Raw genomic sequence first — 24211 nt, forward strand, 5'->3', positions numbered from 1 at the left:
GCTAAATCGACGTGTTTATTGTCGCAGGAGGCACGAGTGGCGACGGAGTGAGCCGTGGAGCGAATTCGAGCGACTAATCATGTTAAATATTGTGTAATAAACGAGGCTATGTAACACCTGCAATCACGACCGCTCGCAAGAACACAACCCGGCGGCGGAATGTCTGCGCGTTAAACATCCTTCAGGACAAATCGTGCGATGATAGAGCGACACCAATCACAGGCGATATCGGCTGATGAGTGGAACTCGGCCTAGACCAGGACGGACGAGGTGCTCACTTTTTCAGGCGCTGCGGCACCGGCACGCCGAGCTCGTGGCACACCTGATCCCGGACGGGCCGCACTACGTCCACAGCCGCGTTCCAGTCGGTTTCGCCGAGCAGCGCCTGCGCGCGCTCCGACGCCGCGCCGTCCACGCCGGCCAGCTCGCCCTGCGTCAGCAACATCTCGAAGAGTCCGCTGGCGGCGGCGCGCCGGATGCGCGGGAACCGGTGGCACAGCAGCACCATTAGCTGGCCCAGGCAGCGGCGCTGCGTGCCCGCCGGGAACTGCATCAGCGCGCACAGGAGGTCGACGCCGGCCATCAGCTTGTGCGGGTCGGCGCAGCGGGCCAGCTCAGCGCGCACCTGCGCCGCCAGCCGATCGCCCAGCTCCTCATCCGAGAAGAGCGGCTCCAGCAGACCTGGCCGCGGCGAGGGGCGGGGGGGGGGGTGTTAGACGGGGGCGGACGACAGTCGTAGCTCGTCAGGGAGTCAGGTGGCGCGACGCGGGCGGGGCCAGGATCGAAACGCAAGAGCTTCCAAGTTTGGCCGCGGTTCGCGCGCACCACATCCACCAGTGACCTGGCAGCCTGTCGAACCTGATCTGTCCAGACGTCTGATCGCTGCCCTGCCGCAACATCTGACCCAACCTAACTGGACATCAAGCTCGCCTTGCCGCTGGATTGATCCAGCCTAGCGATGCACCGAAATTACTGACCAACCAGCACCTCCACCCTGCTCTGGCAGCATGACTTCCGCGGCGGCACATTGTCTCACCCGAATTAAGCATCGACAATGCGTCTCACCGGAATTAAGCAGCGGCTCCAGCGCCCTGATGACGGCTAGTGTGACGCGGTCCTCGCGCCGGTGGCGCTCCATCACGGCGACCACCTCCTCGAGGAAGGCGCGCCGGCCGTCGGGCTGGAGCCGTCGCAGGTGGCGCTGAAGCTGCTCGCCGGCCGTCTCCACCAGGCGCTCGGTGATGCCGCCGGCGCTCACCAGCAGGCCCAGCAGCACGGCCGGCCGGTACATCGGCAGCGTCAGCAGCCGGCCCAGCCGCGGCAGCGCCTCGCGCTCCGAACCCCAGTTCAGCGAGGCGCAGACGGCCGCCGGCAGGATGGCCGCCAGCTCGCCGCGCTCGGGCACGCGCGGCACCGGCGGCTCGGCGTGCAGCAGGGCGGAGAGCGCCGCGCCGGCCACGCAGCGCGTGCGGTCGATCTTCTCGACGGCCTGCTGGCTGAGGCCGGTCATGGTACGGCCCACCATGTCGGCCGACAGCAGGCCCGGCGCCTCGCCGCTGATCAGCAGCGTCACGCGCTGTCGGCGGTGGGGCACAGTGTCAGGCGGCGGCAGCGGTGGAGCATAACGTCAGCCGACGGCAGCGGGGGGAGGGGGCAGTGTCGGCCGGCGGCAACGGGGGCGGATGTCAGCGTCAGCCGGCAGCGCGGCAAAGACACAGCGTCAGCCGGCGGCAGCGGTGGGGCACACCGTCAGCCGGCGGCACGAGGGCTTCAGTGTCGGAGACGCACATCAGCCGCGGGAGGTCAGGGTGCAGACCCGAATGCACAGAGAATTAACCAAATCGGCATCAACGTCAGCAGATCAGACCCACACCACATTCCTGTATAACTGAGAGCACTTCTAAGGCGCACAGCGCATGCTCTAAAACAGACCACAGAGGCAGGCTGCAGCACAAGACCGGCCCTGAGGCGAGCGAGGCCCAGGCGCCGGCGCGCCGCTGACCTGCAGCCCCGCGATGGCCGCCTCCCGGATCCAGGCGCCCACGTCTCCCCGGTTGTCGGACGTGTAGTCCTCCAGGCCGCGCAGAAGGCACTCGTAGATTTCTTCGACGTTGGCGGCGCACACGTGGTTGGAGCCTGAGGCGAACACGGACGTGCGCCATCAGACGGTGGTCACGCACCTGACTGACGAGCATCTCATGGCTGATGTTCTTCTCACTCAACATATTGGCACTGAGGATGTTTGATAAAATGAATGGGGGAAGGGGGCTGGCCACGAACAAGCTGCTGTCCGTCTCGTTCATACATAAATGCACTGCAGGGGCGAAGTTTCGAGGGGGCCGAGCAGGGACAAATAGTTAAACCTATCCGGAAAGTGCACCACGTGTTTCTCTCCTAATTTTTCGCGCTTTCTTATAAAACTCGGGGAGTCCCCCTCTCATCCCCAAATGCACAAGAAACTTCACCCTTGTACTATTGGCATGCATAGGACTGCCTCCCAACCCAACTCCCCTTAAACAATAACAGACATTTTCTTACAATGGCGAAGAGGACAGAGCACGACGGAACAAATGCTGCTCCCGCTCGCTACAGCCCAGCCACGGCTGGCCGGCTCACCGTCGTCCAGCTCGCTGACGCCCACCGTCAGGCAGACGTCGGTGAGCGCGCGCGTGCCGTCGCGGCGACACTCGGCCCACAGCCGTGTCTGCGGCGTCGAGCTGCAGCACGCCAGCAGTCGCTTCAGCACCCGCTGCAGCTTGCCGCGGAACATCTCGGCCGGCAGCGAGCCTGTTGCAGATGCGGCGTCAGACGGCGCGTCGGAAGCACGTGAGCAGCACCGGCTGGCCATTCTGGTACATCTCCCGTATTTCCGGTACATGACTCCATACGGTGGACAAGGTGATCCTGCGCATGGCTAACTCGTCTCGCGATCGCACAATTCTCACTAGAAACCGACATGAAGCTGAGAGAAGATCGCCCCGTGCGATTAGATTACTGCACTCATGAGACGGAACACACATCGTCACACATAACCGCAGTGAAGAAGTCCCGGGCTTCTCCGCGCCAAGACTCAGCCCGGTTTCACCACTGCCGCCGCCGCGGCCTCCTCCGCTCCTCGTCCACGCACCCACTGCGAGCGCGAAGCCGCGCCGATTGTTCTGGCTGTCACTGTCCACTTCGGCCAGGTAGCGGTCGAGCAGGCTGGCGCCGGTAGCGGTCAGGTCGTCGGTGACGTCGCCGCCGCCGCCGGACGGGCCGGCGGCGGCGGCGTCATCGGCCGGACGCGTGACGTAGGCGCGCGTGAAGGCAGGTAGCGCGGCCACCGCGTACGCGCGCACAGTCTCCTCGTGGTGGGTCAGGCAGTCGTCGAGCAGCGCCTGCCAGCTGGCTGTGGGGCGGAGCGCAGCGGCGGGTGAGCGCGAGGAGACCGGCCAGACACGCCGGGTGCACAGAATGTGAGGTAAGCGAGAGGTGCGACGGAGCACGGAGCGCGGTACGCTGTGGAAGATTGAGGCGGGGTAGGAGATAGAGAAAGGGGAGGGCAGGATGAGACCAAGGGAAAGTCGCGAGCTGCCGCGCCAGGGAAGAGTAGAAGAGCGCGACAAACCTAAATATGGCGTTTGGAATGGCAAGTAAATGCGCGGCACATTAGCCATGTGACGAATGTCCACGCGCTGCGACGGCGAAGCCAAACCGTGCAGACTGTGTATGCCACACATGCATGATCCTAACTTATAATGGTGAATGCAACAATCCACCAATTTAAATAAAGAATATCACCCGGGTCCGTCACGAATCACGCTATGGCGACATCTGATCCTGGCACACGGCAAGCCTCGTGATACACAGTCTGATGAAGACACGACAATGCCATTTGAGATATTTATGAAGATATGGTGCACGTCATGAGGAGCACAGCATAGCACAGTAGACAAAAAAAAAAACGGTTCGGGAACGAGAGCGGGCAGCGATGTAATACCAGGACTGAGCCGCTACCAGACGTCAACCATGACTCGCACCCGCCGACCACACAACTTCCGTCGCCTTACAGCACCGCCGGGCCTTCAATTCCCTTCACCCAGCACTAAGCACGCTCAACCGACGACATCTCAAACAATGGCCGACGCCACAGTCCGATTCACGGCAGCCGTTCCGTCGCAGCCCACATGCCAACCGTACTCACAAGCTGCGGCGTCCAAACTGACCCGCTGAACAATGCCTTCTCCCGGCAATGTACTTCCGATTGGAGCCGAGCCGGCGATCACAGCAGCGCTGGTGGCCTGCCTTCCGCGCCGTCCGCCACCGCCTGCCCGCCCGGCGTCGAGAGCTGGCTCAGGGGGCACGACGCGACCCAGCGCACGCTCCGCCACCGCCGGCCCGCCCGGCGTCGAGAGCTGGCTCCGGGGGCGCGACGCGACCCGGCGCACGCTCCGCCACCGCCGGCCCAACGCGACGTCTATTCGCCCGGCGTCGAGAGCTGGCTCCGGGGGCGCGACGCGACCCGGCGCACGCTCTGTCCGGCGTTCGGCCACTGCGGCCAGTAACGGTGACGCTGCGGCTGGCGGCGCGGTGACTCAGACCGGGCGGCCTCCGGTCAACAGTCCACCGACGGCCGCGCCGCCATAGTGGCGCCGTGCTGCCAAGGACGCTTTTGTCTCTTTCTCATCTACGGTCGCCGGCGGCGGTTATAGCCAGGTTCTGGGCTTCACTCCGGTCACAAGGAATTTTCACAGCAGAAATGTTCAGAGGTGGGAGCGCCGATCCTTTTGGATTCGGCAGCGTATAGCATTCATGTACTGCTAAATAAGCCAGCCGTGATGCTTCAAGGGCTTGTAATCTGAACGCTATATTTCATAGTAGCCTTCCACAGTCGTATTTTGGTCAGTTCATTGGCCTGTGACTTGACTCTTAATCCCAATGCTCAAATAGGCTATGTAGTACACGCACCCAAAACAACAACTAACTAGCAATCACCAAGCAAGCAATCATCAGTAATCAAGCAATTCCACGAAGCCAGTGCCAACTTTAGTTGACTTTGCTATTCCTACGATCGTGATGTTAATCACTGCAACACTAAATATGTGTTTCGATCAGTTAATCAGCGCACATGTTAATGTTAATTAGCGTACGGCTAATAGGCGCACCCGAAACAGCCCGATGCTGTTGCTCAAAGCTTTTCGAAACGGGACGCGACGGCGGTGGGCTATCATCTGAGAAACCACCTGATGTTCTTGCCAAAAGGCTTTTCAACGAGACTAGGAACATAAAAAAACAGCCTCATAACCCGTCTCGACACAGCGCTCGTTCCATTCTCCACGTCCTTCAGAACACCATCGGAGAGCGTGCATCGCCGCGCGCCGCGCGGCCCGGCCTCAGCTCACGGGGCGTGGGCTGACGGTCTGGGAGCGCGCGCCACTCAGCATGATTCGACAACAACTGACGGGAGGCACGGGAGGTCACGAGTCAGCGGCCTGTCACACAGTCGCTCAACAGTGGCCGGAACCTCTGTCGTCACGGGCGGATTCCTCTACGGTATTCCGTTGTAAGCGGAAGACAATGGGCCGGCGGTATTTCTCTGGTGCTCACGCTATTCGGCACCAGGGGCGGGCCTACGCGAGCTATGAGCCGGCCAGATGAGGTCGGCTCCCTCCAACCATTCTGGTCCTCTTGCAGTATCGGTCTACGGTGTATGGACCGTGTGTCATGTCATGTCATTGGGGCTTTACGACGCACTCAGCTGCTGAGGCTATATGGCGCCGCCTGTCCCTCACCCTGGCAGGAAGGGCGGGTACCGCGGGCTGCGTTAACCACTGCGCGTCTGGGAGACCAGACGCGCTACCACTACACTACCGGCACCCCCGGTGTATGGACCAGCACCTCATACGTATATCCATCAAGATGGCCAAATACATGATTTCCAAAGCAGTGCTCGATATTCCTCGCAAGTGCCTACTTTTAGTATCAAGTCGGTGCGGGCCTTTCGCCCACAAAATATAATAAATGTTTAACTTTGTGTTCAGAGATAAAATGGTGATCCTTAAGCCCTACAGCAGGAATTCGGAGTTCATCCTAATCTGGCTGAGAGAAGGCGACAAAAGGGAGAAAAAGGACAGAAATTTATGGATACACTACTCCAGGTCATGTTCAATTACAGGGAGGGACTGAAGAAGGGCGGAAGTTGCTACCAAACAGCAGTACGGCGAGATGCTGGTTTCACAGTGCCCCAACTCTGCTAAACTCTGGCAAGATGCCGTACACACGAGAGGCCTTCCGACAGTTGGGCTTGATTTTCAGTCAGAAAATTATATATATACTCGTGTTTCTGTGTAAAGGTACCCCTATCCTCCCAGCCCATTCTACCCTCACAACTAAAAATGGCTTAGCGCCGAGAATTCATGAGTGTTTACTCTTTCTGCTCAATCGTTCACTATCCTTTCGTCTGCAGCCCTCGGCAAACCAGGTCGGTATAGGATTTAGATTATCGCTACAGAGCATAAGGATCACCAGCATTATTCATGTCGGCAAAATGCTTTATGCACAAAAAATCTCCGGATAATCGAGTCTTGTTTTCAAACAGGACATTTCAAAGCCTGATATCTCTAACTCTAGTGATAGTTCCGGTCATGTCGTCTAAAGGCCCCTGATCCGTATTGACCGTCTTGAGGCATGAGTGTCCGTTAAATTCCGAACGCGAATTATTTCGGCCAGCCATTTGTGACTTGTCCGTCAGTGCAAATAACCTTTCAAAGCAATGACCAATGCAAATGACCACTGACCAGGACGTCATCACATGTCGCAATGGGTAACACTTGGTCATGCGACCACGAAGAGAAGAAAAATAACAAAAGTCCGCGACCGGTCTCGATTTGACTTGTCATTGGCTTTTCTTTAAAGCACGGGCTTTGTGCACAGTAACATCATGGTATATTTTTAATAGAATAACGTATTTTATTTGGCGCTGGTTTTCAAGCCAAACCACCAATACTACCCGTGGCCCAGAAGTCCCGAAGTCGTCACACGAGGATTTGTGACGCGTTTTACAGCGCTAGGTTAATAGCTGCTTTCCCGCACTGTTAGTGCTAAGGCCAGCATCGGGCAACTGACCTCCCTGGCGCTACTTTGCATGTCGCTTACCATTACCTGATACATAAACGGCAAGCACAACAAATGTACTAGCCCTGTAAATTTTCCTCCGGTAAATCTGACTGAACTCCACTGGCACAGACGGCCAAAATATCCGCAAGAGGAATATTAACAGAACTAAACACGGCATCAACCACAAATGTGATATGTCATGTTATGTTGTGATATGTTGGGTCTCTTTAATACACACATAATGTGATGAAAAACATTTTCAATTAATCGTGCTATTTCTGGACTTATCAGCGGACACCATTCCCACTAATCTGCTCAGGGGCTGAATCCAGCAAACCCCACTCCACACGGTAGTGTGGGATATACATCTCACTTTGGAAAGAAGCCGGCCCACGAACTGGCCAATAAAAAACGTCACAAGGCTGAATCCCCATGACTCAGCAGCGTGTGCAGCTGCGAGGCCCCCGCGCACGCGGCAGTGAGTGGCGGTCGATATGACAGTGAGGTAGGGCCCCGTGCGGCACTGCTGGAAGGCCGACCGTCCACGGTCAATCCGGGTGCCGCGGCTGCCGAGCAACGGCCGCTGATGACTCACCGGGGGACAATGCGGCGCGCGCTCCCTACTGGGTTCGGAGGAGCAGCTCCAGTTGGCAGACGGGCGGCGGAGGAACGCGAGTGGGTCGTGGAATGATCACTTATACGTGATGACGTCGACACAGAGATCGTAATTTTACGGCACGGTGAGTTTAAGGACAACTTAAGTGGGCAACACGACAAAGAATTTGGCAATTAGCGCACCTAACCAGCTAACTACCTGAGATTTTGACCCAGTGACTCGTTCACAACAAAACTATCAAACGAAAAATAAAATTGAAACTCGTGCTTTTACCTGCGCATCGGTTCATCGGGCCAGGAGTTGCATTGGCGGCAAATGTGGCTATTTGTTAACAAATATAAACAAATAACAGGTTAAAGCTTATTTGAAACAAGCGGACAATATGAAAAGCGGAACTCTAGCAACCGGGGAGCAAAGTTCCTGAATGTTCGTGCACTCAGCAAGGGCATGAAAAGTGTACTATCGACGGGGATACACCCATTTATCCAATTGCGGGTCCGTGTCTCCACACGATGCACTTGCTCGCTCACTTCCTGGATAGGTCGGCAGGAATGGTTTTCAGATGTACGCATGACCCAGCTACGTAAAGTGCGATTTTTGTCTTTAGCTGTACTCACGATGGATTACATTATTCCAGCCAGCCTCGCTTGAACAACCCGTTGTCAAACATAGCACAAAGGGCCGCCACGCACGTCAACACATCTGCACTTCACCTGTAAACACAGTCATCCCAGCAAGTGTGCACGCGAATACGCGTGGCTCTGGCACGATCAACTGAAAAGCATTCCTGAAAAGAGGATGACAAACACCAAAGCGTACTAATAGCTGCAAACGCATGCCTACGGCCACCTTCCCTCACCGATAGTGGGCGTGTTCTTGAGCGGCAACTGGGCCAGGGAGGCCTTGCTGACGAGGTGGCAGAGGGCGTGTCGCATCAGCTCGCCGCCCAGGCCGCGCAGCATCTGGCGCCGGTTCAGCTCGTCGCACACGCCAGAGATGAACTGCAGCGCGGCGGCGTCTGCAGACGGGAGGCGATCGTGCCACCGTAAGTGGCCGCGGTAGCGCTCCGGCGCGGTGTGCGGGGAGGGGGCCCGCACCCAGGACTGGCGCCGAGGAAGCGGTCCGGCGTGCTGTGCGGGGAGGGGGGACAGCACCCGGGACTGGCGCCGAGGAAGCGGTCCGGCGCGGTGTGCGGGGAGGGGGACAGCACCCAGGACTGGCGCCGAGGAAGCGGTCCGGCGTGCTGTGCGGGGAGGCACCCGGAACTGGCGCCGAGGAAGCGGTCCGGCGTGGTGTGCGGGGAGGGGGACAGCACCCAGGACTGGCGCCGAGGAAGCGGTCCGGCGTGCTGTGCGGGGAGGCACCCGGAACTGGCGCCGAGGAAGCGGTCCGGCGTGGTGTGCGGGGAGGGGGGACAGTACCCGGGACTGGCGTCGAGGAAGCGGTCCGGCGTGGTGTGCGGGGAGGGGGACAGCACCCAGGACTGGCGCCGAGGAAGCGGAGCGGCGTGGTGTGCGGGGAGGGGGGACAGCACCCGGGACTGGCGCCGAGGAAGCGGAGCGGCGTGGTGTGCGGGGAGGCACCCAGGACTGGCGCCGAGGAAGTGGTCCGGCGTGGTGTGCGGGGAGGCACCCAGGACTGGCGCCGAGGAAGCGGTCCGGCGTGGTGTGCAGGGAGGGGGGACAGCACCCAGGACTGGCGCCGAGGAAGCGGAGCGGCCAGTGCAACGGGTCGCACAGCCTCTGTGCACTTGACGTCAGATAGGCATCTGGGTCGGTTCACGTTGCCGTCCATGTTTCATTTCTTCTAAAAAATGGGATGGCGTTTAACCCAGAAAGAGTACCACGACGGGAGGAAACGCTGTACCACTGCACTCACCACCACATCAGCACAGTGGGAAGCCAACCCGACCCTGCGCTAACCGCGCGGCCCCGTCTGACCGCACCGCCGCACTCTGCCGCGGTCCCGGTGCCGTCGTACCCAGCAGTTCCGTGACGTCCTGGCCGTGCTGGCGGGCGTGCTCGGCCAGGGCATGCACGACCTCAGCCACAGCCAACAACGCGCCGTGTCGCGCGTTCAGGTCGATGCCGAGACAGTGCGGCCGCAGCATGTCCATCACGTAGCCGGCCGTGTAGTGTACGTCGCACGGCGTGAGGTTGTGCAGCGCCTGGCCACGGGCGACGCCGGAGGTCAGAGTATGACAGGTCATGGGAAGCGGACGGGTTAGTCGAAAGGCACGGCTCCAGGGTAGAGTTATGGGACACGCAGCTGTATCGACAGGCCATGGTCAAGTTCGGTGAGCTAATTCACCCAGTTGCCTCACGATAAACAAACAAACGTTGCCCACGCCAGGACAGATCGTAAACTTCTGGCCCATCGGCCGCAAACGTGAGAAAAAAAAACATGTGGTCCGAAAGACGACACGCATTTTAACTGGCCATGAGCGTTGCTAAACACGTAAAATTATCGAACAGAAAGCGGCAAAACTTGCGCGCCTCAGAAAATGTCACACGGTTGTCGCCGACCATTAGACCCACGCTGCGGGTTACCGCCCTCGGACGCCACGCCAGCACATCAGTGACTGGCGTCCGGTGAAGCTGCGAGTGACGCCCGGCCGCCGGGCGGGGACTGACCTTGGCGGTGACCTCGCGAATGGCTCCGTCCCAGTGGTTAATCTTCTTCTCCAACAGGTGGGAGATGAGCGGCTTAGTGTACTCCGGGAACTGGCCCACGAATGTGCTGTAATACGGAGCTGCTGCCAGTGCGACCCGGTAACTCTTTCTCGTAATCGATGTCGAATCACGGGCTTACACGCACTGTTCTCAAAAGAATTTGAGCAGGTAGGTAGGTCAATAATCAACATGAACACCAATCTCTGTTTTGTCTCAATAGCATTTTCGTCTCTTAGTGAGACATGGTTCAGATAGAATTGAATCCGTCGGGCACATTTAACATACTAACACCATTTTGACCAGCTCCAGGAAAACTAAATGAAGATAGATTCACAAACACAGAAAAAGTTCTATATTACGAATTATTTCCACTCACTTGAGCCATCAACAGTGACATCCCTGCCCCCATCTACAAAAAAGATAAATGTCACTATCAGGCAAACGTCTCAAACGTCGCTATTCACAGCGTTCCGGTGGCCCCCCGAGCAGCTGGCCTCTCCCAGCCTACGAGCCGCTCCTTCGGTCGACAGGCCCGCCCTACCTCAGCTGTGTGAAGGAGGCAGCCCGGTTGCCGACGGCGAAGTAGTCGACCGTGGTAATGATCTCGATGCCGTGCGGGAAGGTGCCCTGGCGGCCCACGTTCTCCTGGAAGGCGGCCGAGGCCGCGCGCCGGCAGTTGACCTGAGAGGGAGGGCGTACGGCTACGTTATGAACAGATACGCCGGTACGTTTTGTCACAACGAGCGAGTTCGCATAGCTGAGTGGCACCATGCAAAAACAGATATGGCATCAATATGGCGTAAAGGCCTACGGCATGTCAAACCCGTCTTCACCCGTAATCTTCCACGCCCCAGTCTGCTGTCGGATTTCTGCGCCTGTCCTATACGCCCAGGTGGCAAACAAAAAGGACGCCACCGTATCCCTACGTTGGATCTAAAGAGACATCCAGCTACACTTCATCATTCCGCCATTCGCCAGAGTCGTCATTCCCCTCCAGAGTCCTCAATTGTCCCCCCAACACCACAAACGCCCATCGCCAAACACCTCTCCCCCCTCCCCTCCCTCCTCCCCAGTGTCCATCACATACCTCGCGGTCGAAGAGCGCCACACAGAGCAGCGCCGGCGCCACCTGGTGGGCGTACGGCCGGAAGTGGTCCGGGTGGTAGGCGCGCGCGAATGCCCAGCACACGTAGCAGGCGGCGTCGCGTACGGCCGCGCCCACCGAATAGTTGCCCTGCAGCTCATCATAGACGAGCGCGCGCAGCAGCACAGGGATCACCTCCGACAGCCGCGGCAGGGTCAGCAGGCCGCGCCGACCTGCCGAGGTCATGTCAGGTCAGAAGGACAGGGGTCACCTCTGGCAGCCGCGGCAGGGTCAGCAGGCTGCGCCGACCTGCTGAGGGCAGGGCAGGTCAGGGCAGGGATCACTTCCGCCAGCGGCGGCAGGGTCAGCAGGCCGCGCCGACCTGCCGAGGTCAGATCAGGTCAGAAGGGCAGGGACCACCTCCGGCAGCCGCGGCAGGGTCAGCAGGCCGTGCCGACTTGCCGAGGGCAGGGCGGGTCAGAAGGACGGAGATATCTTTGGTAGCTGCGGCGGGGCCCGCAGGCCACGCCGGCTTGCCGAGGTCACGTCAGGTCAGGACACGTCAGCAGGACCTGGGATAATCTCCGAGACCGTTCGTGGCTTTGGTTATATCATTTATATTATGCCAGGTCAGGTCAGATAAACAAGTGACAAGACCCCCCTCCGGCAATCAAGGCACCTCGTCCACAGTCGCGGCCTGTCCGCCCCCGCTACCCACCCAGCTCGGCCAGCGCCAGACAGCCACCATGCCAGGCCGCCATGTTGTCGCGCAGCGTGAAGAGATCCATTAGCGTGTCCAGCACCTCGTCCGCCAGCGTCTTCGGCAGCCGGTTGGTGATGCGGCCCACGCCCTTCGCCGCCGACCATCTGAGAAGGGCGGCGACACGTCGGGCGACATCCGAACACGCGCCAAGGGACTTCGGTGACGACCGCGCACAAAGCAGTGAGCACCACACAGCGCGTCTCCGGTTCCGGGCGTTCCTCGCGCGCGGTCATCTACACCCCATCGCGTCGGCGGGTCGCTCCGGTCGCTCCCCGCGCGCGGTCGTCTGCATTCCACCGCGTCCACGGATCGTCCCGGGGGCTCCCCGTGCGCGGTCATCTGCATCCCACCGCGTGGCGGTTCGCTTCGGGGGCTCCCTGCGTGGGGTCATGTGCATCCCACCACGTCGGTGGGTCGCTCCGGGCGCCCCCACGTGCGGTCATCTGCATCCCACCACGTCGGTGGGTCGCTCCGGGCGCCCCCACGTGCGGTCATCTGCATCCCACCACGTCGGCGGGTCGCTCCGGGTGCTCGCCGCGTGCGGTCATCTGCATCCCACCGCGTCGGCGGGTCGCTCCCCGTGTGCGGTCATGTGCATCCCCCACCACGTCGGCGGGTCGCTCCGGGCGCTCGCCGCGTGCGGTAATCTGCATCCCACCGCGTCGGAGGGCCGCCTACACACCTGACGACCGTGTCCCTGTCGCGGAGTCCCTGCAGCACGGCCTCGAGCACCTCGTCAATGTCCTCGGGCACGTCGTAGTCGTGTTCGGGCTCAGGCCCGACGGCGGGCGCCGGCGCCGGCGCCGGCGCCGGGACCGGCTCGGCCGGCACACCTTGCTGAAAGCTCACCAGCAGCGAGCGCTGGCCACGGTCGTACCGCCAGCTGGCCACCCGCGCCGGCAGAAACGTCAGCCCTGCCGGTGAGGAGGGCGAGGTACACGTCAGGAGGGACGCGGAACAGCGGCTCTGGTGCCGACATGCGTGACCTGACGCACATTCTCCATCGCAGTCTTAAACGCTATCGCAAGCTTATATGGCCACTGGATTGTTATGGCACGCATCATCCTAAAGTCTTTCACGCCACACTTTTGTTCACGGGTGCCTGAAATGGATGGCACGTCAAGCCCCGAAGGCATCCGGCCAGCGGAGTTAACAGGTAAAAATGCACCCCAGTCTCGGAGATGTTGTCGGCCAAACCAGCCAGACTAGTTCTACAAACGATCATCGGACCAGACACATCGCTGCCTCTCACCGACCCCCTCCCCCCCCCCCCCCCCCGATCGGGCCCCTCACCCTCCTCCGCCGCCTCACCTCCCCTGCCACTCACCGACACGCTGGACCGACTTGAAAGTCAGCTTGCGGACCTGGGTGGTGTTGTGCTGCAGGCGGCCCGAGGCCAGCAGGCGGCGCAGCACGTTCGGCGCCATGGGCAGCAGGTCGGCCCGCTTGCCGTGCTTGAACACGGCTGCCAGACAGCCCAGCGCGCCGAGCAGCGAGCACAGCGGAGCGGAGGCCGTCTCGCACGTCTGGGGACCGAGCCCAGCAGAGGCGCCGCGAGCACGTTAGCGGATAGTCGAGCGCATGGAGCGTTTCTAACCGAGCCCCATTGTTTGAGATTATCCTCTGGGACAGCTGTGTGAGGTTTGTGACAAGCACAGCTAATCTATTCACCAGAGGTTTAGAAGTCAATCCTATACCTATCATGAGGGTACAAAGACGGGAAACAGACGATACCTACTCATAATACCTAAACTTCAGCATCTTGTCACTCCCGTCACACGACATGCATAAAAACCATGCATTTTTTAAATACCGCATCATTAACCAGTTATGTGCATCAGCGCAACTGATAACAAATGAACATTGTCAAGCACTAGCTTGAGCACGTTATCGCGGTATATTGGTTTAGCTCGCACTAACAATATTTAAACATCCAACCTTGCAAGGATACGGGTGCCAGCCTGGCATTGTTCGTGCGAGGCTGGCGCCCTCACATGAGCTCAGGTCACGGAATCACTGAGAAGCGGGTAATTAAGGGCCAGGGATGGCACACCAGTACCGCATAGGATCCTCCTGAGGACTGCACCTGACGAACACCACTTCACGTTTCTCCCTCATGGTTAAGTGTTCACCGTCAAGGTCCAGTCGACCAGCCGTGGGAGATATCGCTTCACGTTATCCGGGCGCGTGACGAACTTGGACGCCACCAGCGCCGCCGCGTCCCGTGACTTGTCGATGGCGCCCAAGAACTGCCGCGTCACCGCCATAATGCTGCGGAGGTCAGGTCGCAGGGTCATCGAGAGCAGGCCATCAAGAGTTAGAGATGCCGCCCAGGTACCGCTGCGTCTCCGCCCTGATGCTGCGGAGGTCACCGAGAGCAGGTCATTACGGGTCAGAGTTGGCCCCAGGTACCGTCGCGTCACCGTGACGATCTGTGTCATGTTATTGGGGCTTTACGACGCACCCAGCTGCTGAGGCTATATGGCGTCGCCTGCCTCTCACCCTGGCAGGAAGGGCGGGCACCGCGGGGAATCGAACCCCGTACCTCTGGTTTCCCAGACGCGCAGTGGTCAACGCAGACGCCTTAACCACTACACTACCGGCACCCCACCGTGACGATCCTGCCGAGGTCAGGCCACGGGGTCACCGAGAGCAGGTCATTAAGGGTCAGAGATGGCGCCCAGGTCCCGCAGCCTCACCGCCTTGATGCCACTGAGGTCAAGTCACGAGGTAACCGAAGATAGGTCACTAAGGGTCAGACTTGGCGCCCAGGTGCCGCCGCGTCACCACCATGATCCTGTTGAGGTCAGGTCACGGGGCACCGAGAGCAGGTCATTAAGGGTCAGAGATGGCGCCCAGGTCCCGCAGTCTCACCGCCTTGATGCCACTGAGGTCAAGTCACGAGGTACCCGAAGGTAGGGTCAGACCTGGCGCCCAGGTGCCGCCGCGTCACCACCATGATCCTGTCGAGGTCAGGTCACGGGGCACCGAGAGCAGGTCATTAAGGGTCAGAGATGGCGCCCAGGTACCGCCACGTCATCGCCATGATGCGGCAAAGGTCACCACGATCAGGTCACGGGTTGGCCGAAGGGCAGGTCATTCAAGGTCACAGATAGCAACCAGGTCGGTGGTGTCGTCGACACGATACCGCCGCTCACCCTGGCCAGGTCCCAGGATCACGGCCTTCCACGTCATCAGATGGAACACAGCCGTATCCTTCATCACCATCGTGAGTCCTCGAATATTGACAGGGATGGAAATGCCTGTTGACGCCAGTGACTGGATTTGTTGTCGTCTATCAACTGACAGCACTGCCGTGAAAGCGGCCAGAGCGAGAGCGCCAGAACCATTTGAAAAATGAAATGCTGCATGCATGCAATTCCTACATATAACCCTACTGAAGATTTTATGTGCTGTGCTATGCACTGACAGCTGTGTAAAGGTATGCATATTTCAGCAAGATCATAGCACCCCGTTTGCAAAAGCAGCACAGGTGTGGGCACAAATCAGCATCTGCGAGCAGAATGAGACATCACTAACTCGCCATACAAATAAAAATTTCTAGAAACCACAAGCCCTATCAACACAGATAAACGTCTACGACATATCCTCCAGCTATTGCATATGGTAGCTGCCGACCACCACCTCACCGTTCTGTGATGGGCGCATGACTGCCGTCGTCGAACGAGGACATGGTGAAGGGGATGATGACGAGGATGGAGAGCCAGAGCAGCAGGACGTAGCGCGTCTCCCAGTTGTGGTGGTCATCTGGGTCCTGTCGCTCTAGGTACTGCAGCACGCGCTCCACGTCGGCCACCTGCGGGACACGCAGTGGAAGCTTTTTTGCTGTTGTTCATTGGTGTTTTCGGGCGCGTCGACTACAAGGGTCATATTGCGCCCATAACGATGCTTTTACTTAATTAGTATGGTGCGAAAATGACTTGAAAATCAGCATCTTTTAAGAACGAAAAGAGTTGTTTGAAATCAATAAAGGAGGAATTGTCCCCGAGCACATCGCTAATCGTCAGGGGCGAAGCCTGCGGACCAAAGTGACGTCGTCGTTCTTCGATGAAGCACGGACATGATACAATGACATGGTGGATGGTGAGAACGGCACCACACCGCTGGCATAGGGGTCTGTCGGCTCCATGCAGCAGATGGCCGTGGGTGGCATACGTATGCCCAATACGCAACCTGCATAAAGCCACTTCTTCGCACTGCACACTGCGAGAGCATGACGACCACAAGCCCAACTCGGTTTTTATCGCCCCGAGCTTATTGCCGCCCACCTGGTCCCAACAACGCTGCAATTTGCTTCTCAGGAAGGTCTTGACTAGAAAGAGAAGTAGAAATATCTCGCAGGGACAGGCAAAAACCGGGTATATGGTGCCACCGCTGCTCGCTTAGCAGCAGCAGCAGCCAACTCGTTGCCCACGATACCGACGTCACTGGGGATCCAACACAGGGCAACTCTCTTTCAAACCCGATTCAACCGTGTCAGGCGTGATAAAATGTCCTGTATAAGGGGATATGATGGATAAAAAGACTTCAGTGCAGAGAGACTGCTCACTGAATCTGTAACAATGGCGTGTGAAGATTTTTCACCAACTTCTATGAAACATATCGCCTTGGTAATCGCAATTAATTCCGCTGTGAAAACTGACGAGTGGGCCGGTAAGTGGGTAACGAGAACGATCGAATGACGGAACCGCTGACGAAAGCACAACCCACGCCATCCGAGGTCTTGGATCCGTCTGTGTACGTCAGAGTGTATCCTTCATAACACGACAGAAGCTCAATTGCCCTGGATCTCATTAGGTGTGGTGTGACGTCTTTTTTCATAATTTAAGCAAGCGAGGTGTCAATGGAAGGTATAGTCACTTGCCAAGGAGAAGCAGGGTGGCTTACTTGCTTTACACCTCGAAGAGGAATTCCGCTCTCGAGCCATAAGGCTCTAATTCGGAAACCAAGAGTTAAAATGTAATGCTGCGGCCCATGACGAAGAGAACTTACGGCAAACCGAGAAAATACTGCAGAATATGTCGGATGAAATGGGAACTGCCGCAGCTTCAACGCATAACGTATGCCGAGCATTTTCCTCCTTGTCGAAAGTGGTGGCCCGTGTGCCTCCGTTAAAAGGCTGACGGAAGGTGATGTGCAGAACGCCCCAGTAACAATACGAATGACAGTATCGTGGACGGTGTCAAGAACACGCTTGTTGGATTCAGGCGCATCATCATGCACAAAGCATACATAATCCAGTTTGGAGCGGACGAGTGAACGATATAAAAGCATAAGCGTGCTTCCGTCTGCCCCATATGATGTGCGAGACACACACTTCAGTATGTTGAGAGATTTAAAGCAGCGATCGCGTAACATTGTAAGATGTGCATGATATGTAAGGCGGCGGTCAGCGTATCCCAAGGTGACTGGCCACGGCCTTATTTGGAATAGAGCGACCATATAACCGGATGCTCAGGCCATCACATCGCTGGCGACGACAAAAAATGCATCGCAATGGTCTTGTCGCCTGAGAAACGAAATCCGTTCATGTCACCCCATCTTTCAACGCGGTCCACAGCCCGCTGGAGACGTCGCTCCATCGCTGGTGAACTCGCCGCACTGGTCCAAATAGTAAAATCGTCAACAAAAAGTGCACGTCCGACCGATTGGGGCAGCACATCACAAATATAATTTATCATAACTGCGAACAGCGCTACACTCAACACGCCGCCCGGGGGCACGTCGCTCATTTGTTGGTACCTATCGGAGAGGACGTTGTCGACCCGGACACGGAAACATCGTTTGGCTAAAAACCTTTGGAGAAAAGTACCCATATGACCACGCATACCATATTTAAAAAGCCTTTGAAGAGTACCATGGCGCCATGTGGTGTCACAGGCGGCTTCAATGTCAAGGAACACTGTCCCCATATGTGCTTTCTCTTGAAAAACCTTGAACCGTAGTGTCCAAAGCTAAAAGGTGGTCCACCGTACTATGGTTTTTCCTAAACCCGCACTGCGAGCTGCCAAAAATATCGTTGTTTTCCAAAAACCAAGCGAGTCGAACGTTTATCATCCTTTCCATGAGCTTCGACAGCGACGACGTCAGTGAAATGGGTCGGTAATGAAGAAAGTTCATCCCACCCTTTCCCGGTTTTAGAATAGGCACTACAACAGCTTCCCGCCAGGCCGGAGGGAATTCGCCACTTGACCACACCCTATTGAAGGCCGCCAATAGTACACGACGTGCACACGGTGGCAGATGTCTGAGCATCTCCTTGTGGATGTCATCAGGACCTTCCGATACATTACGAAGCTTCGCGATTGCCGACTCCAAATCCAACAACGTGAAGGGCCCGTACGCCCGTGGTTGCCTTGTGAAAAAGTCCACCACGATTTTTTCGCATTGTGCTCTTTGCTGCAAGAGCTGTGGGCTCGTGTTTGCACCTTCGCTACGATGGGAGAGTGCTCGGGCGATCTCGTTAGCCACATCCAACGGATGAGTCACCACCTGGCTGTTAAAATGTAGCACAGGAAGTGGCACAGATGACAGCTGCCCGGAGATACGTTTGATGCGAGCCCAAACCTGCGAAGTTGGCGTGAACCGGTTAAGCGTGCTTACATACACACGCCAGGATTCACGTTTCACTTCTTTTATAGTACGACGGGCGAAAGCTCTCGCTTTCTTAAAAGCTACTGAGCTCTCCAGGCTTCTTCTGGCGTCAAAGGCTCGGAAAGCACGTTTGCGAGCGCGAATTGCGTCACGACACTTCTCTGTCCACCACGCCACAGGAGTGCGACGGGGAAATCCAGAAGTGCGCGGGATGAAATCGCTAGCGCAATCTAGAAGTCGGTGAGTAAAATCCTCGATAGAGGGTGTCGCCCTCACACCTCCGGTTTGACACAATGTCTCCAGTCGAGCCTCAAACTCACCCCAGTCAGTCTTTTTTAAATGTCAATGTCGTGGTCTTACACCCAACGTTCCCCTTATCTGGAATCGAAGCCACACTGGGAAGTGATCGCTGCCCATTGGATCATCTGCCACAGACCACTCGACGCTCTCCACCAGCTCGGGACTAACAAGACTTAAGTCAAGCGCGGAAGTCTGACCAGACGGAAGTGTGAAATGAGTACGAATCTCTGTGTTTAAAATACACAGTGACAAGTCATGGATAAAACGTTCGCAAATCCTTCCACGGGTGTTCGTGCTATCACAGCCCCACGCAGTGTGATGAGCACTGAAGTCGCCTAAAAGAAGACATGGTGAAGGCAACTCATGCACTAAACATTTCATCTCTTCCAATGAAAAAGCGACGCCAGGTGGAAGATACAAGGAATACACCATGATGTAACGGTGATTAAAATGTAGGCATGCGGCTACAGCCTGTAGCGTAGACCGCAGGTTCAACCTCCTGGCTGGTACGCTGTGGTGGACTGCAAGGGCACCGCCGTGTGCAATACCGTCGGTTAACACATCGTCGCCGAAACAGGCCGCAGCCCTTCAGCGTTCAGTGGTGACTAGAAGCCAGCTTGGTTTCTTGCAGCGCTACAGCTGCAGGACAGTGCTTGCTGACGACAACCTGGAGGTCGAGGGCATTCGCCCTTATTCCTCCACAGTTCCACTGCAAAACATTTGTAAAGGGGGCGTGTTAAAAAGGCGGTTGGAGGTCACATACAAAAACCGGACACGTCCTTAAAGAACTGGGCTGCGCTAGTTGCAGGAGCAGACGTTTCAGACTGAGACCCACGGCTCGATTCTGCAGGAACGTGCCCCACTCTGGGACGAATCCTGGGGCTCCCTCCGTCAGATGGAGACGGAGGGCCGGCCGGGGCTCGTTTCACGCCAGCGTACCCAGTCCGGGGTGGCGGCGGGGGAGGGCCCATCGGCGGGCCTCTACCGTGCGTCTGGGGGTCAGCGGGGGCCTCCACTGGCCTTCTCGGAGAAGGTGTATCACTGCGAGGGACGGACTCCTTGCTTGCACCGGACAAACGATTGGCCGCCTTAGCCCTCTCCAACTCGGCCAAGCGGGCCCGCTTGGTGCCGCGGGGGCGCCTGTCTGCCTCGTGCCGTTCCATCGTTTCCACTGCCCGTCCACACGCACTCGCCAGTGTCGCCAGAGGCGACGAGGGCAGCGGAAAGCCAGACGGCGAGGACGGCCGAGCCCGCGGACCACGGCCGCGCTTGACCACCGTCCACCCCTCCTCCTCCCCCGCTAGCGACCCCGACGACACCTGAGGGGCCGGAGACACAGCGTTGGTCGGACAGGACGCAGCTGAAGGACCCGGAGGATCTGACTGAGCGGGAGTCACCCGTCCCGCCGGCACCACAGAGAAGGATCGCAGGAGCGCGATGAGTTGGACCGCTGGCATGTGACTGATGCTGGTGGACTGTAGTATAGAGGTTTTGGATTTCTCGGCATAAGATCCTTCGGGGTGAATGGCCTCATACTGTTCACGCGCCTCGCGGAAAGAGATGTTCTTTGAAGTTTTGAGTCGCACCATTCCTTTTCCTTCATGAAGACTGGATAACTTCGATCGAAAGTTGTGTGCGGTAACTGCCCCGCGCCACAGTACACCAGGGCTGCACAGAAGTACACTGGTCTCCCGAATGCTCGAAATATGCACACTTCCCACAGACAGCTCGATTGCGGCAGTGTGGTTTTGTATGACCAAAGCGCTGGCATTGAAAACATCGCATCAGATCCGGAACGAAGACTCTGACTTTGACAACGGCGTAGCCAATGCGGATATCTGAAGGTAGATCAGGCCGGTTAAATGTCAATATAACGTTGTTTGTAGGGATTTGGTCATCACCCCTCCTGGTCGTGATCCTGCGCGCTGCGGTTACCCCAAACATTCCCAACTCTTCGATGATTTCCTCCTCGCTGACGTCACGAAGGTCATAGCAGCTTATGATGCCTTTTGATAAATTTTTCGTGTGGTGCGGTGTGACCGTGACCGGCACGCTTACGTCTCGTTTTCCACCCTCGGTTCTCGCGGCGTAAACAAATTCAGTGGCTGTCATGGCTCGAGTCGCATCGGTACCGTTTGCGAACTCTACCTCGACCGCGCCATCTCCCAGCTTATCACAGCGGGTGACTTTTCCCAACCTATCGCATCCGTTTCGGTGCTGAAACAGTGAAAGCGATGCTAGGTTCTTCACATCACTCTGGAAGACAGGAACGCGTGGGGCAGGTGGAACTGACCCCTCGCTGCGCCCTAAACTCATCGCAGTCCGTCCCCCTCTCGGGGGGCGGGTGTTTTTGGGGTTTGTAGATGCCATGCAGTGTTGTTCTTAATTTCGGCACCGGGGCTCCCCGGAGCGACAAGCCGCTAGACTCGTGGCGGCCCCAAGGGCGCACCACGCCCCCGATATTCTAGCCAAAGTGGAGTGTTGGGACGCCCCGTGAATGACCCGCACCACGTGAAAATCGATAAAACAAGGATTAGGAATGACGAGTGGGCCGGATGCGGGAAAACGGACGATGGGAGGGGAGCGGGAGGGACAAGGAGCGGGAGCTCACGTACCGGCAGGGTCGCCACGCCCTGAGAGGAACAGCTTGCGCTGTCCACCCGTTACCGGAGCTGGGACCCGAGGGGGCGCTAGTCCCCTACACCGGCCAAACCCGGTGCCCCTGCGGGGACGCAGAGGAATCGAGAGGCTACCTTTACGGGGCGGGGGGGGGGGGGGGGGGGCAGCGATAGCTGGTGGGCGGAGCGCGATTTGAGGCAACTATTGTGCTTTCTAGGCGACTGGTGGCATGGACAGCACAATTTCCAGATGCGAATGGCGTAGGACAGCGAGCTGAAAATCGCAATGCTAACATGAGTACAAACAAACAAACAAAGGCTTGAGCACACTGTTGACCAAAAACGTTACATGATCCATAAACTGCGATGTTCGAAAATGAATGCCTTCTAAAAGCCTATTAGTGCACCACACTGCTTTCAATTACATAAACCAGTAGAAATGGGCTGAAAGACAATCATATGAAGGTGAGCCAATGCATGCTCAGGATACCTGGTCTGTCTCACAGCAGATCACAACACGTCCCATAGGGTATCCGCAGTGTGCCGGTGCGCCGGCCAAGACGTGCGTCTGGGAAACCAGAGGTACTGGGTTTGCTTGCCCATGGTGCCCGTCCTTCCCGTCGGGCGCGTCGTGACAACAACATGACACGTCCTACCTACCTCATGTGGCATGTGACGCGCCATAGTCTTGGGGCCGCGAAGCTTTACAATCAGCACCATGTACTTGAACGTGAGATGGATCAGTTCATCCGAGGCGTCGAAGTGATCCAGATGACCAAACAGCGTAGCGAGCAGCGAGTCGAGGTCCTTGTCAAGCAGCTGTGGCTGCTCCTGGTAGTAGTCGAGGATAGTCGTGAAGCGCTGGAGACGGGACTCAATCAGTGCTGTGTCTCTGTAGATCTCGGGTATCTCCTCGATCAGGCATCTGACTTCTGGCAGGTCCTCAAACTTCCTCAGGGCAGACCCCAGCCCGGTAGCACCGGCGTCATCATCTTCCATTGGTATATCAGCTGATTTTGACATGGCCTGGAGCAGAAATAGGGCATAAATGATTAACTAGCTGGGGATAGAAAAGGTTGAATGCTTTGGGGATGAATCACTCACATTTCAGCAAGGAAGTGTGCAGTTTTGGGTGTGTGTTACTTAACAAATGTCTGATGTATTTTTACAGTTACCTCAATTATGAAACTCCAAAAACAAGAAGCTGTTGATAATTTGCTCTTATATATTTAATGCACACAACACATCCATGGCATTTGCCTGAACTGCATTAAACACAGTGTTGATATACTTTGCTGCAGCTCCCAAATGCATCTATGGTTTCTTAATTGTGCAGTGCATAGTCACCACACATTCCAGCTTCTATTAAATATTGTATCTAACTCAGGCACAGCTTGTAATAAATTGCTTAAGCAATTTGCTTCAATCCAGAAAAATCAAGCAAGCCAGCCCAAGATGGCACAACTCCATGCCTAACTTGGGACTGCATGCATGAACCTAACCTTCATGAGTAGACCAGAAATTACCTTCCCTAACATGCCAGCAACTTTTACATTGTTTAACAACTAAACAAAAGCTTAACAATAGATATTCAATGCTGCTGATCTTTGGGTATTTTATGTTCTGCATTAATGTTATCATGAGTATTTTAGCTGCCATAATTAATCAACCTTGGGTAATACGCTTGCATCCAGTATGCTTGAGTGCATGATCTGGTGCCTATATGTTAGCATTACATCAGCTCTAGGTGGTTACTTTGTACTAAGTATGCTTCAGAACATCATGACATGCCAATATGGTTGGATGCACAATTTGGTATTTTAAACAGCTTGAACTTCCATGATACAATGCATAAAGCTTGACACAGCTAAAACACTTCCCCACATAATATGCATATGATAATTATCTTGCAGCTCCAGCTCAATTTGGGATCATGTGGAGAGTGATGCCTGACCAATAAAAAGCACATAGACATGGTTCCCACCTGGCTGGGCTTATGCACAATATTTATATCATTAACTGCAGCATATATAGATGGAATTTCACTAGAAGTGTCACTAAAAACAGTGCAAATATGGATACTTAAACAGGGCAGGCAAGCACTTTCCCACAAGTCTTGTGGAACATTGTCAGGCATTTAGATTGGCATCCTTCAGTCGTTGAGGTACATTTCGAGCAAATGAGCACATAACGTAATAAACGACAGAACTGAAATGAAGACTGATACTTTTTAAGAGACATGCACCTCTTCCTCCTCTTTGTTTCCAACCAAAAGTACATGATTTGAAGAACACAAAATCATGACACGTGCTACAAATTGATGGGCAATACCCACACCGTCAGGCTCAAACCCCTCCTTGACATCCACCTACCCCAACGCCTGTCGTGTGAAACCTTGCTGAATCACTCCACGCAGGTCAGAAATCGGGCCAGTCGCTCATGTTTGCA

General features: G+C 56.7%; 1 protein-coding gene across 1 annotated transcript; it reads right to left on the reverse strand.

The window, feature by feature from the left end:
- On the reverse strand, positions 1-24192 carry Tbcd (tubulin folding cofactor D). The gene is made up of 17 exons (XM_037234467.1): positions 24136-24192; positions 22424-22789; positions 15881-16047; positions 14363-14501; positions 13558-13756; positions 12913-13144; positions 12186-12334; positions 11471-11700; positions 10925-11064; positions 10345-10450; positions 9692-9878; positions 8571-8729; positions 3128-3388; positions 2617-2787; positions 2003-2136; positions 1066-1576; positions 1-681 (listed from the first exon to the last, which is right to left on the reverse strand). Exons 2-17 carry the CDS (start codon positions 22784-22786, stop codon positions 275-277), a joined length of 3555 nt encoding a protein of 1184 aa, XP_037090362.1. The 5' UTR covers positions 22787-22789; positions 24136-24192; the 3' UTR covers positions 1-274.
- Positions 24193-24211: the final 19 nt, after the last annotated feature.

The sequence above is a fragment of the Pollicipes pollicipes genome, unplaced genomic scaffold, assembly GCF_011947565.3.
Source record: "Pollicipes pollicipes isolate AB1234 unplaced genomic scaffold, Ppol_2.1 Scaffold_7231;HRSCAF=8579_pilon_pilon_pilon, whole genome shotgun sequence".
NCBI lineage: Eukaryota > Metazoa > Arthropoda > Thecostraca > Pollicipedomorpha > Pollicipedidae > Pollicipes > Pollicipes pollicipes.